Genomic DNA, 13,089 nt, shown 5'->3' with positions numbered 1-13,089 from the left:
AGAAAAACTGCGACTATCTACCTTAATCGATCCCCTTGATAAAATAGCGGAGGTCTGGCCTCTGTCTGCTGTTGAGATTGAGCAAAAAAGCAATCTAAATGAGCAGATTGCCCGCCTATTACGCGAGGAAGCGATTAAATGGTACCAACATTGCAAGGCGGATTCGCTTGTGCAAGGTGATGATAATACGAAATACTTTCAAATGCTTGCCAATGGCAGACATAGAAAGAAACGCATATTCGCCCTTGACCAGGAGGAAGGCCGAATTGAGGGGGACGCACCACTTAGAACTTTCATTACTAGGTATTACAAGGAGCTTTTCGGACCTTCAGCTGAAACAAATTTTCAGTTGGATGAATCTGTTACTCATGACATCCCTCAAGTTACGGAAGCGGAAAATGAATTCCTAACCTCCCCGTTCTCAGAGGAGGAAATTCGCACCGCGGTGTTTCAAATGGAACACAACAAAGCTTCGGGTCCGTATGACTTTCCCGCAGAGTTCTATCAATGTTTTTGGGACGTGATTAAGGCAGACTTGGTTCCGTTGTTTAACCAACTGCATACTGAAGACCTTGATATTTCTCGTTTAAACTTTGGAAAAATTATCCTATTGCCCAAGATTAAGGAGGCTAATCGTATTCAACAATATCGACCGATTTGCCTTCTGAATATAAGTTTTAAAATCTTTACGAAGGTCGCAACTAATCGGTTGAACGGGGTGGCTAACCATGTCGTAAAGCCCACTCAAACAGCATTTATGCAAGGCCGCAACATATTAGATGGAGTGGTCGTCCTGCACGAAACTGTACACGAGCTTCACCGGAAAAAGTTGAATGTCATTCTTAAAATAGATTTTGAAAAAGCCTACGATAAAGTTAAGTGGCCCTTTCTGTTGCAAACTTTGCGCATGAAGGAGTTTTCACCAAAATTGTGTCGTTAGGTAGAGAGCTTTATTTCTGGAGGCAGTGTGGCCATAAAAGTAAATGATGACGTTGGCAACTATTTTCAGACAAGGAAGGGGCTTCGCCAAGGGGACCCCGCCTCTCCTATTTTGTTTAACATTGTGACCGACATACTAGCTACCCTTGTTGAGCGGGCTAAGCTGGACGGTCAAATTAGTGGTGTCATTCCACACTTGGTAGAAGATGGTCTACCTATTCTACAATATGCGGATGACACTATCCTTTTCTTGGATCATGATCTAGACAAGGCTAGAAATCTCAAGTTGCTCCTATGTGCTTTTGAGGAGCTTTCTAGTCTCAAAATCAATTTTCATAAAAGCGAACTCTTTTGCTTCGGCGATGCTGCAGAACCAGCACCTGAGTATGCTGAGATTTTTGGATGTCAGCTCAGGCAGTTTCCGATTCGATATCTGGGTATTCCCATACACTATCGGCGTTTAACTATCGTTGAGTGGAAGCATGTGGAAGAGAGACTTGAGAAACGTCTTGCCAGTTGGAAGGCCAAACTCTTGTCTTACGGGGGACGTTTGATCTTGATCAATTCTGTCCTAAGCAACATGGTTCTTTATATGTTGTCATTCTTCCACCTACCGAAAGGGGTTCTCCAGCGACTAGATTACTTTAGTTCCAGATTTTTTGGCAGTGCGATAATGAATCCAATAAATATAGACTGGCTAGGTGGAGCGTATTATGCAGACCTAAAAGTCAAGGGGGGCTGGGAATTCAAGACCTTGAGATAAAAAATATTGCTCTTCTCAGCAAGTGGGTTTACAAACTACTCTCTGAGAATGGGGTATGGCAAGAGATCATTCGCAACAAGTATGTGGGATCAAATGCCATTTCTCAAGTTCATTGGAAACCCGGGGATTCGCACTTTTGGAGTGGCCTGATGAAGGCCAAGGAATTCTTTTTCCAATTTGGGACCTTCTCGGTTAGGGATGGTTCTCAGGTTCGATTCTGGGAAGACACCTGGCTAGGGAATACCACTAATGGTGCAATATCCGAGCTTGTACATGATTGTCAGACATAAATTTGTCACCATCAAACAAGTTTTAGGACAACAAAACCCTGATATTTCTTTCCGTAGGGACCTTCTTGGCCCTCGCCTAGCAGCATGGAATGAATTACTCACTCGTCTGGAGGACATTCAACTGACAGGTGAGCCGGACGTCTTTCGATGGAACTTGCATCAGAATGGCAAATTTTCGGTCAAATCTATGTATGATGCAATGGTTCATTGTGATGTTCCAGTTGATAACAGAAAATTGTGGAAGCTCAAAATTCCTCTAAGAGTGAAGATTTTCCTCTGGTTTCTACATAGAGGAGTCATCCTAACTAGAGATAATCTGGCACGACGAAACTGGCATGGTTCTAAGACATGTGTCTTTTGCCAACATGACGAGACTATTAGAGACTTATTCTTTGAGTGCAAATTCGCTCGGGCAGTTTGGGCCATAGTTCAAGTAGCTTCTAATTTATACCCACCACGTAGTGCACGGAATATGTTCGGCAACTGGTTGCGGGGTATTGATAAACAATTTTCTGCACACATTCTCGTGGGAGCGGCGGCCTTATGCTGGGCATTGTGGCTTACCAGGAATGATGTGATCTTTAATAACAAATGTGTCTCATCTCCTATGCAGGTTATTCATGTTTGTACACGATGGCTCCGTACTTGGTCTATCCTGCAGAGGCCGGAGGATAGGGACCTTTTTATGATGGCGTCTACACGGCTGGAGCGTCCGGCCAGGGAGGTTTTCTACCCCCATGGATGGCGGTGTGATCTACGGATAGGATCTACCGCACCTTAGCCTCGACATGATTTATTTGCTTCGATTTGTACCGAATTATTTTTATTCTTAGGGCACTCTAGACTTTTTGGCTGTGTGCATCTAGCTATGCAGAGGCCGGGCTTTCTTTCGATGCGATTGTATCACCTCGATATATCTATTCAATGAAATGTCCTTTATCGGAAAAATTTAGCAAGAAATGCCAGGATAACGTGCAACTGATGATAAGGAAAACCTTGGGTGTGGTGCCTTTTTTATTTTGAGAGAAAATACTTAGGTTTGCTAACTCGGGAAGATGGAATGAGATAGGAGAGATCCCACCCATCATGAAGAGGTTCACCAAAAGGTTCTCAGATTGGTGTGAAAAATCAATGTCCCATGCCGCAGAAGAGGTCCATGTCAAGTCGGTTATCCAAGCTTACCGACTTGACTAATTCTCATCTACTCCCTCCGTTCCTAAATATTTGTCTTTCTAGAGATTTCAACAAGTGACTACATACGAAGCAAAATGAGTGAATCTACACTTTAATATATGTCTACATACATCCGTATATGGTAGTCATTTGAAATGTCTAGAAAGACAAATATTTAGGAACGGAAGGAGTACATGGGAATTAGCAAATCCGCATAGATATATACTTCATCTCAGTACATCTACTATCTTTGGTTACAACACATTTATTAGTTGATTTGGTAGATTTGGTATCAAGATTTGTCTTTCTTTTTAGAAAGAAAATATATTAATTTGCAAATTCTGAACTCAGTGAAAGTGGCAACTAGATGCGTCTGTGTCCAAATCACACGCAAGAGGGGCTGTCGCGGCTGTCTGCCGAGATATCACCGGAAAGTATATGGGCAGTTCAGCTTTGGTCATTCATGGTATAACGCATGTGGCGACTCTTGAGGCGATAGCTTGCCGAGAAGGACTTTATTTGGCTGAGGATCTATTGATCCAAAATGTGATTATTGCTTCAGACTCCGAACAAGTTATCAACGGCATTCAGAGAAACAGTAGTGGTGTTTATGGAGCTATCATTAGTGAAATTAGACATATAGCTTCTTTTTTCAATTGTAATTTCAAGTTTGAAGGTAGAGCATCTAACAATGATGCTGATAGGTTAGCCATGTTTTCACATTCTTTGGATCCGGGACGATACACATGGTTGATCGAACCCCATGATCCTATTTGTATCCCACAACATGTGGAATTCGATCAATAAAGCTTGGTTTAACCCCTAAAAAATACTCCCTCCGTTTTAAAATAGATGACCCAACTTTGTACTAACTTTCCAAAAATACTCCCTCGACTAAGGAGCCCCCTTACTTCACAAAGTAGGACATGCCCCCGGGGATACTCATCATTATTATGAATAGGTTACTCTATCCAATTCCCCGGAATCATTCACTATCATAGTCAGTCTCACCTTCGCTTAGTTGAGGGATACTAACATCACCATCTGCACTGAGGAATATCTGAGATTTCTCAGGGTTAACGTGCATGCCCCCGCCACCACGTTCGATCACGGAAATAAATCCACTTAGATTTACGTGCCTTAAGATGTCCAGAATTTGAGGACGGTCAAGATGATATGAATCATAGCGTGTTGAAGCTAGAAGGACATTGGTGTCCCATCTTGTATAAAGAACACCTTCATACCGGCTCAGGACCTCCCTATCGAATTGATGTTGAAAAAAGAGATGTAGGAGCACGTCGCTCAATTCACCTATCAATGGTATACAATTCGAATGAGGAATTTGGAGGTTAGTGGCAGCATTATATATCGGGAGAGATAGAAATTCCTTTAAGATGTGGGAAATCACACCCAGATTGTGTAGACACTTTAAGGTATTCCATAGACGTTCCGTAGAAACATACCGAATACTATGACTCAAATCCACACAGACTATTTTCTCTACACCACTTTGACCATCCCAGAACCTTTGGTGGTAATCCAACATTTCATTATAATAAAATAATCTAGACGGAAGATTGTTTCTTATCACTAGAAACTCCCGCATTAAGATATTAGCTAACGCTTTAAAAAGTAGTACATCTATTGGAAGAGATGGCGCAACCATACAAGGCCAATCACCAGCATTGATGAGTGGGCGCCTGGCACAACAATAGCCAAGCTCATCTTGCCTTTCCAGAGTGAAATGTTCCTGCAAAGTCATACCACCCCTACCATATTTATAGGTTTTGTATACCAATTTGGGATGAAATGAAGAATAACCTTCGTGTATATGCGGCACCATGGTATCGATTTCTTCGGGTAAGACGCCCCGCTCTCTCCACATATCATTCGAATTATAGAGTCTCCTGACCTCATTAATCAATTGAAGTTTCCAAAAACTACCATGAAATCTCCGGCGAAAAGTGACGTTGTGATTACTTCTAGATCCAATGAAAACTTTCGAGATAATACAAAAAGTGGTCATCATTTCTTCCTCTTGGTAAGTTGGCTGGTTTCTTCCCATTCTTTCTTCTTTCCACTAATCTAATGGTTTCATTCTCCCATCGAGAGGTTATGATACTAGCAAGAGTCCTATTCTTCTCCTCTCGATCCTACCTTGGGTTATGTTTGACAGGGATGGTCAGTGAACTTCTATTGGTTTCAAAGGAGGATAGAGATCCATTGGGGAAGGCTCGAAAGGTTATTCGATATCAAAGGTTGACCCTCGACGCGCCGCAGCCACTATTTTTACTCCTTTTATGCAATTATGAACGAAACTTTCTCGATTCCAATGCAACTTATCCTTTTGGAGTTGACGTAACAAACTACGCGAGCCTCCCGATGAAGCCTACAGAAATCCTATCCGAATACTAAAAATAAAAGGCAATTTCATTATGGTGGTATACCAGCCGCCAGTTCTGGAACTTCCAGTTCCAATCGGAGCATATAGATCCGTAAATGGATTTGTATGTATAGCCACTTCAGTCGTGCTCCTCGTTTCTCGAATGGAAAAAAAAGTATCTTCTTTCTGGGAACATGCTAAACCAGAAATTCTTATGTTCGTGATTCTTCATCCACCGATGCAGAAAATCTTCCAGTTTTCCATTCTCATATGAGGCAGGAAAGTTTATGGGCAACAGGTCGGCACGAAGTGATTCATCATGTTCAAACATGAACCTTTCGCTCGTTGGGGACGGTTTATAAATCATCAAATTCCCACAAATGGAATGAGAAATGGGTCCATGTAAATGATCGAGACCTCGCAAACAACAATGTTCCTTCCCCATATGGAGTTCGGGACCCAAGGGCAATCGTTGAGTGAACTGTATCTTATTTGTATTAGTTGACCTAAGCCGCACCATTATTGCAGGGGTGGGGCTCGGCCTCCGAACCGTACATGGGACGAGTTTCTGCCTCATACAGCTCGGGCCGAAGACCGGGGAAGTTGAGGAGAGATGGGGAGACCCAACTGCTGCCGGTCGGGACGGACAGGAAAGGGGGCAGGGATAAGCTTGTGAAGAAGCAAGCTTATTGCCCCACCCCCCGAAAACAAACCGACCCAGCAAGAAAACGTATGCACTTTAGCAACAAAGCGCTCATCCCTTGCTTGCTGCTCCGCGTTCTTTCTATTCCATCCCAGTCCATTCCGGGATAGGCGGCTAATAGAATCTAATATGTGCAGTAGTCGTCGTCTGACCAATCGGCTCGGACACCAGACCACTTGTGCCCGCCCATTCTGTCTCGCCCTAAATGGAATGGCTCTCTTTGTTACGCTGTGCCCCGACCCGAGTCCCCACGTCCGCTTTTATCCGCCCGCAACCCGGCCAACACAACATTAGGGCCGTCCCCCCCATTCTATGCTGACCCGGGCCGGGGCTCGCTTTTTGGGAAGCCCGTTCCCACCGCGCTCACGGCCCGGCTGGCCTGCCAGCGGTAGTGGGAATTCTCCCGTTCCCTGGTCAAAAAAGGGTTGGTTGGATGCGGGATCTACTCCACGAGGAGCGGTACAGACGTAGATGATATCATCACGACCTCTCTTTGCGTACCGCTAGGGATGTTTAACGCCACTTCGCCAACTGGCATTACCTGCACTTTCGTGTCTCTCAGTGTGGTCAGCACTGGGTGTTTCCGAGCAGCGAGGCTTACACCCATTCGCATTAATTCATCCAAAGTTCCTTACCCTTATGCACGAATTTTGGAATAAGCCATCTTCCTATCAAGGTTAAGGAGTCAACTGAGCATCTCAGCGGCGGGATTGAATACCCGGATCGAATCAGAGTTCACGCCGCCCGCCCTGAACAAATAGAATAGGAGGCGTGGGCCACAGGTCGCACATAAGCCATCGGGTCGCACGACAGAAGAACACCCAACATAAAGATGCACACTCCTCCATGTGAAATAGAAAGATTCATCTTCACTTTTTTGTAGTAGTCGTGACCAACAGCCATCAGCAGTCGGCTCGTTGGTAAGGCGAGAGCTTCAAGCCCGCTTTCTGGTGGCACACCCCCCAAACAAGCACCACTCGACGAGGGGGGGGGGGCGGGGAAAGCTACAGGCCCAAAACCTTCGACCCTTCTTTCTATATGGGGGTGCCCGGGGCACCTCATCTTGTCATTTTGTTGCTCATTCCCCTTAGGCCGAAGTGTTTGGCCTTTACTTCGGAGCGCCCGCTCACGCTTCGCTGACCTATCGCGTGGTAAAGAGAAGAGAGTACGAAAGAATTGTAAACAGAGCAGACCGCAGAAAGATTCTAAATATGACAAGTCCCCCATGGATTCGATAATAAGGAAATGAAGAACGGGAACGAAACGAAATAAAGCATTTCTAGCGGATGAGCTTCTCTCCATTTTGTCTGGTAATAGAATAGGGCGGCTTGCTTTGACCAACACTCCACTTTTTGCTCTGTCTATGGAGCGTATGAATTTCCTTAAATGTAGATAGACCAAAAAAGGGAATAAAGGGATAGGAATAGGAATTATAGTACCATTGGAAGAAGAGGCACCAGTGGGAACATCTCTACTGATGAACCATTTCAATAGTACGGGTGCTGCCGTGCCACGGGGCACGACCGTGGAAGTAATGAAAAAGAAGAAGTTCTGTAGTTGGACCATCTGCTCTATCCGTTCGATTTAAGCTTCTCCAGAGAAGATGAGACGCTAAAAATGAAAGTGTTCGCAACGCATACCGAAAAAGGGTACCTATGTTGCCGACCATTAATGACTAGTTCGAAGACCAGGAGCAGGGGCACGTGCCAAGAAAGATTTGTTACTTTCCCTATGGTTTTCGAACATTTTCAATAAAACCTTCTCGTAGAAGTATTTTCACAAAGTTTTCGGTAATATTAGTAGATGCTATTCGAACCCTTCCTTTTATTAAGATTCGAATTCTTATTCTTATTATTATCTAATTATTCTTTTTTTTCATGTATATGCGTCAGACACAATCTACTAATTGATCTATATTCTGATACCCTACTATATCATAGTCTCTACTACTAGTATTTTTAATACCTCAGGAGCTCATGAGACTCTTAGTGAAATTCATAAGTCTCAATTCCCGAGCGATCGCACCAAAAACTCGAGTTCCTTTTGGATTTCCTTCTTGATCAATGACAACCGTCATCATATCGTATTATCATACCGTTGTCACGTTTGAGTTCTTTACATGTACGTACAATTACAGCTTGTCTTACTTATGTCTGATCTTTCTAGAGGCATTTTGGGCACTGATTCTTTGATTACAGCAACAATAACGTCACCAATATGAGCATATCAGTGATTACCAGCTCCTAAGATTCGAATACATATCAATTCGATAGCCCCACTCCGTTGTTATCCACTACATTCAAAAGGGTCTGAGTGAGATGGATCTTGGAAGTCTGGTTTTTGATTGGATAGTGATCTCGGGCACGAGTGGTTGATCTTCGCGGGCCGTGAATGGCCATGGAAAGGAGTATTGATGTCAATATGTTCGATCGAGAAGATTGGACGATGAAAGACGGATCCTTTGTGGTTTGAATAATAGGCTGTGGTCTCGATATTGGGCTATGGGCTGATTGCTTTCTGTATGAGCCTCTTGTGATTGGGCTCTCGTGGGCGGATTACCCGATGTGTACTCATCTTCCAACAAAGAGGAGAAGACATAACCAGAAGAATTGTGAGAAATAAGTTAATTTATCAAGTTGAGGCATTTTGATTTGGATTTCAAATAAGAAAGAAAAGACTCCTGCGCCCTCGAGAGCATTCTCTTTCACTTGCATTTCTTCCTGAAGTTGGCTCGAAGACCTGTCCAGCCTTGATTTTCCCAGTTATTACTCGAGCGCGCTGAGGCAACTCTGAACTAAGCTCAGGGGAGGGGTAGTAGGTATGCTTCAAACCCTCCGGCACCTTGAAGAACGATGGCACTAGATCGGGAAAGATGAATGACCAATGAGGACAGGACAATGGGGGAAGTTGGTAATAGAGAATCCTCCCTTCTTCTTTGCTTTCTTGCCTGAAAAAATCCAAAACTAACCATTGGAACCTCATGGGCTACCGAGTTAGGAGATTCATTTTCTTTATTACTTTTACTTTTTCTTACTAAGTTATTCTAAAAGATAAGAGCTAACCGACCATCCTGATTGAATGTTTGAGTACTCGGAGTCTCTCGTAAGTATGGAAAGAAAGTCTCTTCTTTCCACAACTCCTAAATTTCCCATCAGCCTATCCAATCTAATTCCAGACAGAGTCAGTGGACCTTACTTTAGTGTAGGTAGTGTCAGATAATTAGGAAGTCTTGATAGTCTTTCGTATAATCTCTTCTTCAATCCTAGGAGCAAAAAAGGAATGTCCTTTAGGGACCTTTGGATAAAAAGATTTCCGACCTCTTACTTTGGTAGTTATGAATTGCGGAATAGAATCAATTATGAAATTCATAAGTATATATCCCTCATCCCTATTGGTATCGGTTTGGGCCACTACCCAGAACCCTGCCAGAGCCCTATTTTTAAGAAGAAATTGACAGTCTTTTTTAGAACTAGAACCATGGTAAGATCCAGTATCGACAGGCCTAGTTCTTTTCCTTTGCTTATGCAGGGCAAGAATTTGTCGAGTTCAATCAGTACAATAAGAAATCCTAAGTATTTTTTTGGTCAGGCGACACCCAGATTTGAACTGGGGATAAAGGATTTGCAGTCCCCTGCCTTACCGCTTGGCCATGCCGCCAAATCCGATCCAAAATAGAGCAAAATCTTATTCATCCACATTATTTTACTAATTTTTATTCGTAGGAGGGGATTATTAAACCCTTTTTGATTTTTTTAGATCGTTGAATCCCTTTGTACTTATCCCTTTCCAATCCCTTTAATAAATTCATTCCTGTTTTTTATTGGACCCAGTTTTATTCTCTTCGATTGATTGTATCTCAAAACACACATTGCTTAAATACCTTCTCTTTCTATTGAAAAGAGAAAGGATTTCCAGTCACAGCAAATTTAGGAAAAATTGGAACCATTAACTATATTATTTGTTATTATTTGTTATTTTTATAAATTCTATTTGTTAGTAGTGAACGGTTCTAAAATGGGTATTGTATCCCAAATAGTGTTTCCTTAATGGCATAACAAAATCAAATTGATTTACGGCTAATCAGTATCAATTAAAAAAAGAGAATTATGATATTGATATAGTGTGACCTGACCCCTGTTGCTCCAAGTGAAATTCTTTCTAGGGTTCTTAAAGATATTCTCCATTTTTCCCTTTCCCTACAATAAAGTATAGTCTGAAGGCTAGCACGCACCATTCCTCGCTTATGATAATCTAAGGCCAAAAAGAAAGAAGGCTCACACCATAATAATACATACCCTTTTTCCTCGATCGTCAAGGTCGTGGATTTGGATCGATTTCGGTTTTACGGGCTTCATACATTGTTAAGAAAAGTACTCGGCATTGGAAAGCATCACGTTCTGGCCACACACAAAAGAAGTCGGTGGAAGGTATGGAATTTCTCGGCTGAAGGTCAGAAAGAAAGCAATCGCCAGTGCTCTCGGTTCCAGCAACGAGTCTTTTCTCTGAGAATTAAGGAAACAAACTAACCTTGTCTGTCTATGTTCACCTTGACATGAAAGACTCTTTTCCTAACCTGACTGTTCTACCTGGCTAGTTCACTTCACTTTTCGAGGGATCCTGGATTGGAGTTCACTTGTCTATGAGTGTCCGAACAGCTTCAGATCCTTCCAAGGCGCAGGGGTTCTCTCTCCATTCACTTTGAGCTGGGTTTCTTGTGATCTTTTTAGTAGTTTTTCCGTCCCATTTTTTGGTAAATTAAGTCTTACACAGCTGTCCCCAAGGATGTCCATTCCATTCGGCAGGGACTCCATCTCGCATTCGATCTCCCTCCTTTCCCTGAAAGAGTCGAGGTCTCTCTGGACTTCTCTTTTGCCTCTCTACCAGATTCAGAAAAAAGGGAGGAAGAGGGCCTCTCGACGGGAGTGATTCCCCGAAAAGCGATCGTTCCCAGCATCCTCGAGTTCATAGTCAAACTCACCTTCATCCACCTTTCATGGACTGGCGCGGGCAAGCGCCGATGTCTGGAGCAGGAGATGGAAGCTTGGGTTGAGGAGGCTGTCAACGAGTCATCAAAGGCGATAGATTGGTTATATTCGGATTCGTTTGATTTTGATTTTCTTTTTTTTGGTTGTGAGAGGTCTGAGTCCACAGCTGGGGTAGAGGCGTCAGATGACAATTGAAGTAGGGGTCTGCCTCTTTCAAAGGGAAGCAAGGAAGTAGTAGCGGGACAGTCCTTTATTTCCCCCTTTAGACCAACTACAACAAGCTCGCTCCTTAGGTTAGCTCTCTGCTCTACCTATTTGTTTGCAATGCCTTGCTTATCAAAATAGGCCTTTCTGTAACCTGACCTTACGCTGAAAAATTGCACTTGTTGGCTCTGCGTCCACTGAAACTTATGAAAAAGAAATGTTATTCTATCGATATCTTCAAGAGTTCCCTAACCCCCTGACTGAGAGTGCTATGATGGGCTACTGAAGTTCGTCCCTGCGGCACGGTGGGGCAGTGCAAATCCTTTCATTAATGAAGTTTCGCCCTGACACTCCCATTATTGGCTTCCTTCCCTGGGGACCGCTCGGGCGAAGGCAGAGCATGGAATGATCGTAGGGGCATCCTTCCTAGGTGGAAAAGACGTGTGTGACTAAAACCAGGAGGAGAAATCCATTTTCAAATGGCGACAGAAAGAAAGGAATCACGAAATAGAAGAAAAAGTGCACTGTGCTGGCAAATGTGGAGAATAGCCATCCATCTTTCATCAATGAAATTGTTCCGTATGGGTAGCAAATACACATATCAGAAGAGCCAACCCGAAAGCACTTGCTTCAAAGAAGCAGCAGTTACCAAGAAATTCCTGTTTCAAGTCAGTATATCTCGATAGAACCAATTCCCATCCAGGTAGTGTGAACAGAGGATGTGGAAGTTCTGTTTCCTTGCCTTGTCAAGCATTTCATCTGACACTCTATCTATACTATAGCTAGATCAATTCCTATTCTTTCTTCCAGGCGACTTTACTCCAAAGAATTTTGCCTTCTTATCTTGACTCGATCTCACGAAATTGGATTGATTGGCACACCGCGCATCTGGCATTCGCTTCTCCTATCTATCTCTTCCAACTAAGCTGATCATTGGAAAATATGAAATCCTGCAAGCAATCATTCCAGAGCCAACTACGAAGATACCTGGTCTTCCACTCTGTTCACTGAGGAAAGACAAGAAAGTAAACAATTCTTCAAAGGAATTGGCTCTACCAGAACAGAGGAATTGGCTCGCTCCTTCGCTCGCTGGGTAAGCATAGAATGCACACCAGTCTGGTATCAAAGCGTATCTACTTGAAAAGGAGACTACTTGAACAGATGAAATGGAAGGAAGAAATGAAAGTTCGATCTACCAACGTAGAGTCCGCCCCTCCCAGGAAGAAGAAATTTGCTACTTTGGCTCATCAGTTGGTAAGTCTGTCTATGAAGTTCAGTGCCCAGAAAAGAGAAAAAAGACCAAAACAAGCTTTTTCAAGCTCTACAAGTCCTATATATATAGTGTTCCACTAGATAGCCGTGTTAAACTAGTCCAGTCTTGCCGAGTGGCCTTATCTTCTGGTTACCTGGTCCGTTACTTCTACTTCGAGAGTGAGTTAGTAAACAGGATCAACTTTATGATCCATTTTGAGAAATTGCAATCACAGAATCGGAACGAGTGGGTCTAGAGTCCATCCTCACACAGTTGAAATGCTGCTTCTCCCTTCTCCTTTCCAAAAGAAAGTGGATCTCATAGCCTCTGACAATTTGAAAAGTAGGTCTCATTCTCATTTTCAGATGCCATTTTCCACCGGAAAGAGAATCCCATA

General features: G+C 43.2%; 1 protein-coding gene, 1 non-coding gene and 1 pseudogene across 2 annotated transcripts; all 3 read right to left on the bottom strand.

The window, feature by feature from the left end:
• Nucleotides 1–5,216: 5,216 nt before the first annotated feature.
• LOC123068226 (cytochrome c biogenesis CcmF C-terminal-like mitochondrial protein) lies at nucleotides 5,217–6,008 on the bottom strand (annotated as a pseudogene).
• LOC123068225 (cytochrome c biogenesis CcmF C-terminal-like mitochondrial protein) lies at nucleotides 5,217–8,245 on the bottom strand. Its single transcript, XM_044490733.1, has one exon. It carries the CDS (start codon nucleotides 7,815–7,817, stop codon nucleotides 6,987–6,989), a length of 831 nt encoding a protein of 276 aa, XP_044346668.1. The 5' UTR covers nucleotides 7,818–8,245; the 3' UTR covers nucleotides 5,217–6,986.
• A 1,592-nt stretch (nucleotides 8,246–9,837) lies between these two features.
• Nucleotides 9,838–9,908, bottom strand: TRNAC-GCA (transfer RNA cysteine (anticodon GCA)). Its single transcript has one exon. It is a non-coding gene; the product is annotated as a tRNA-Cys (tRNA).
• Between the last annotated feature and the right edge of the window lie 3,181 nt (nucleotides 9,909–13,089).

Source organism: Triticum aestivum, chromosome 3B (genome assembly GCF_018294505.1).
Source record: "Triticum aestivum cultivar Chinese Spring chromosome 3B, IWGSC CS RefSeq v2.1, whole genome shotgun sequence".
NCBI lineage: Eukaryota > Viridiplantae > Streptophyta > Magnoliopsida > Poales > Poaceae > Triticum > Triticum aestivum.
Note: the sequence above shows the minus strand (reverse complement) of the source record. Positions and strands in the feature narration are given on the sequence as shown.

Excerpts from the sequence above, each read along its gene's own strand:
- LOC123068225 (XM_044490733.1), bottom strand. The coding sequence starts at position 7,817 with ATGGTCCAACTACAGAACTTCTTCTTTTTCATTACTTCCACGGTCGTG.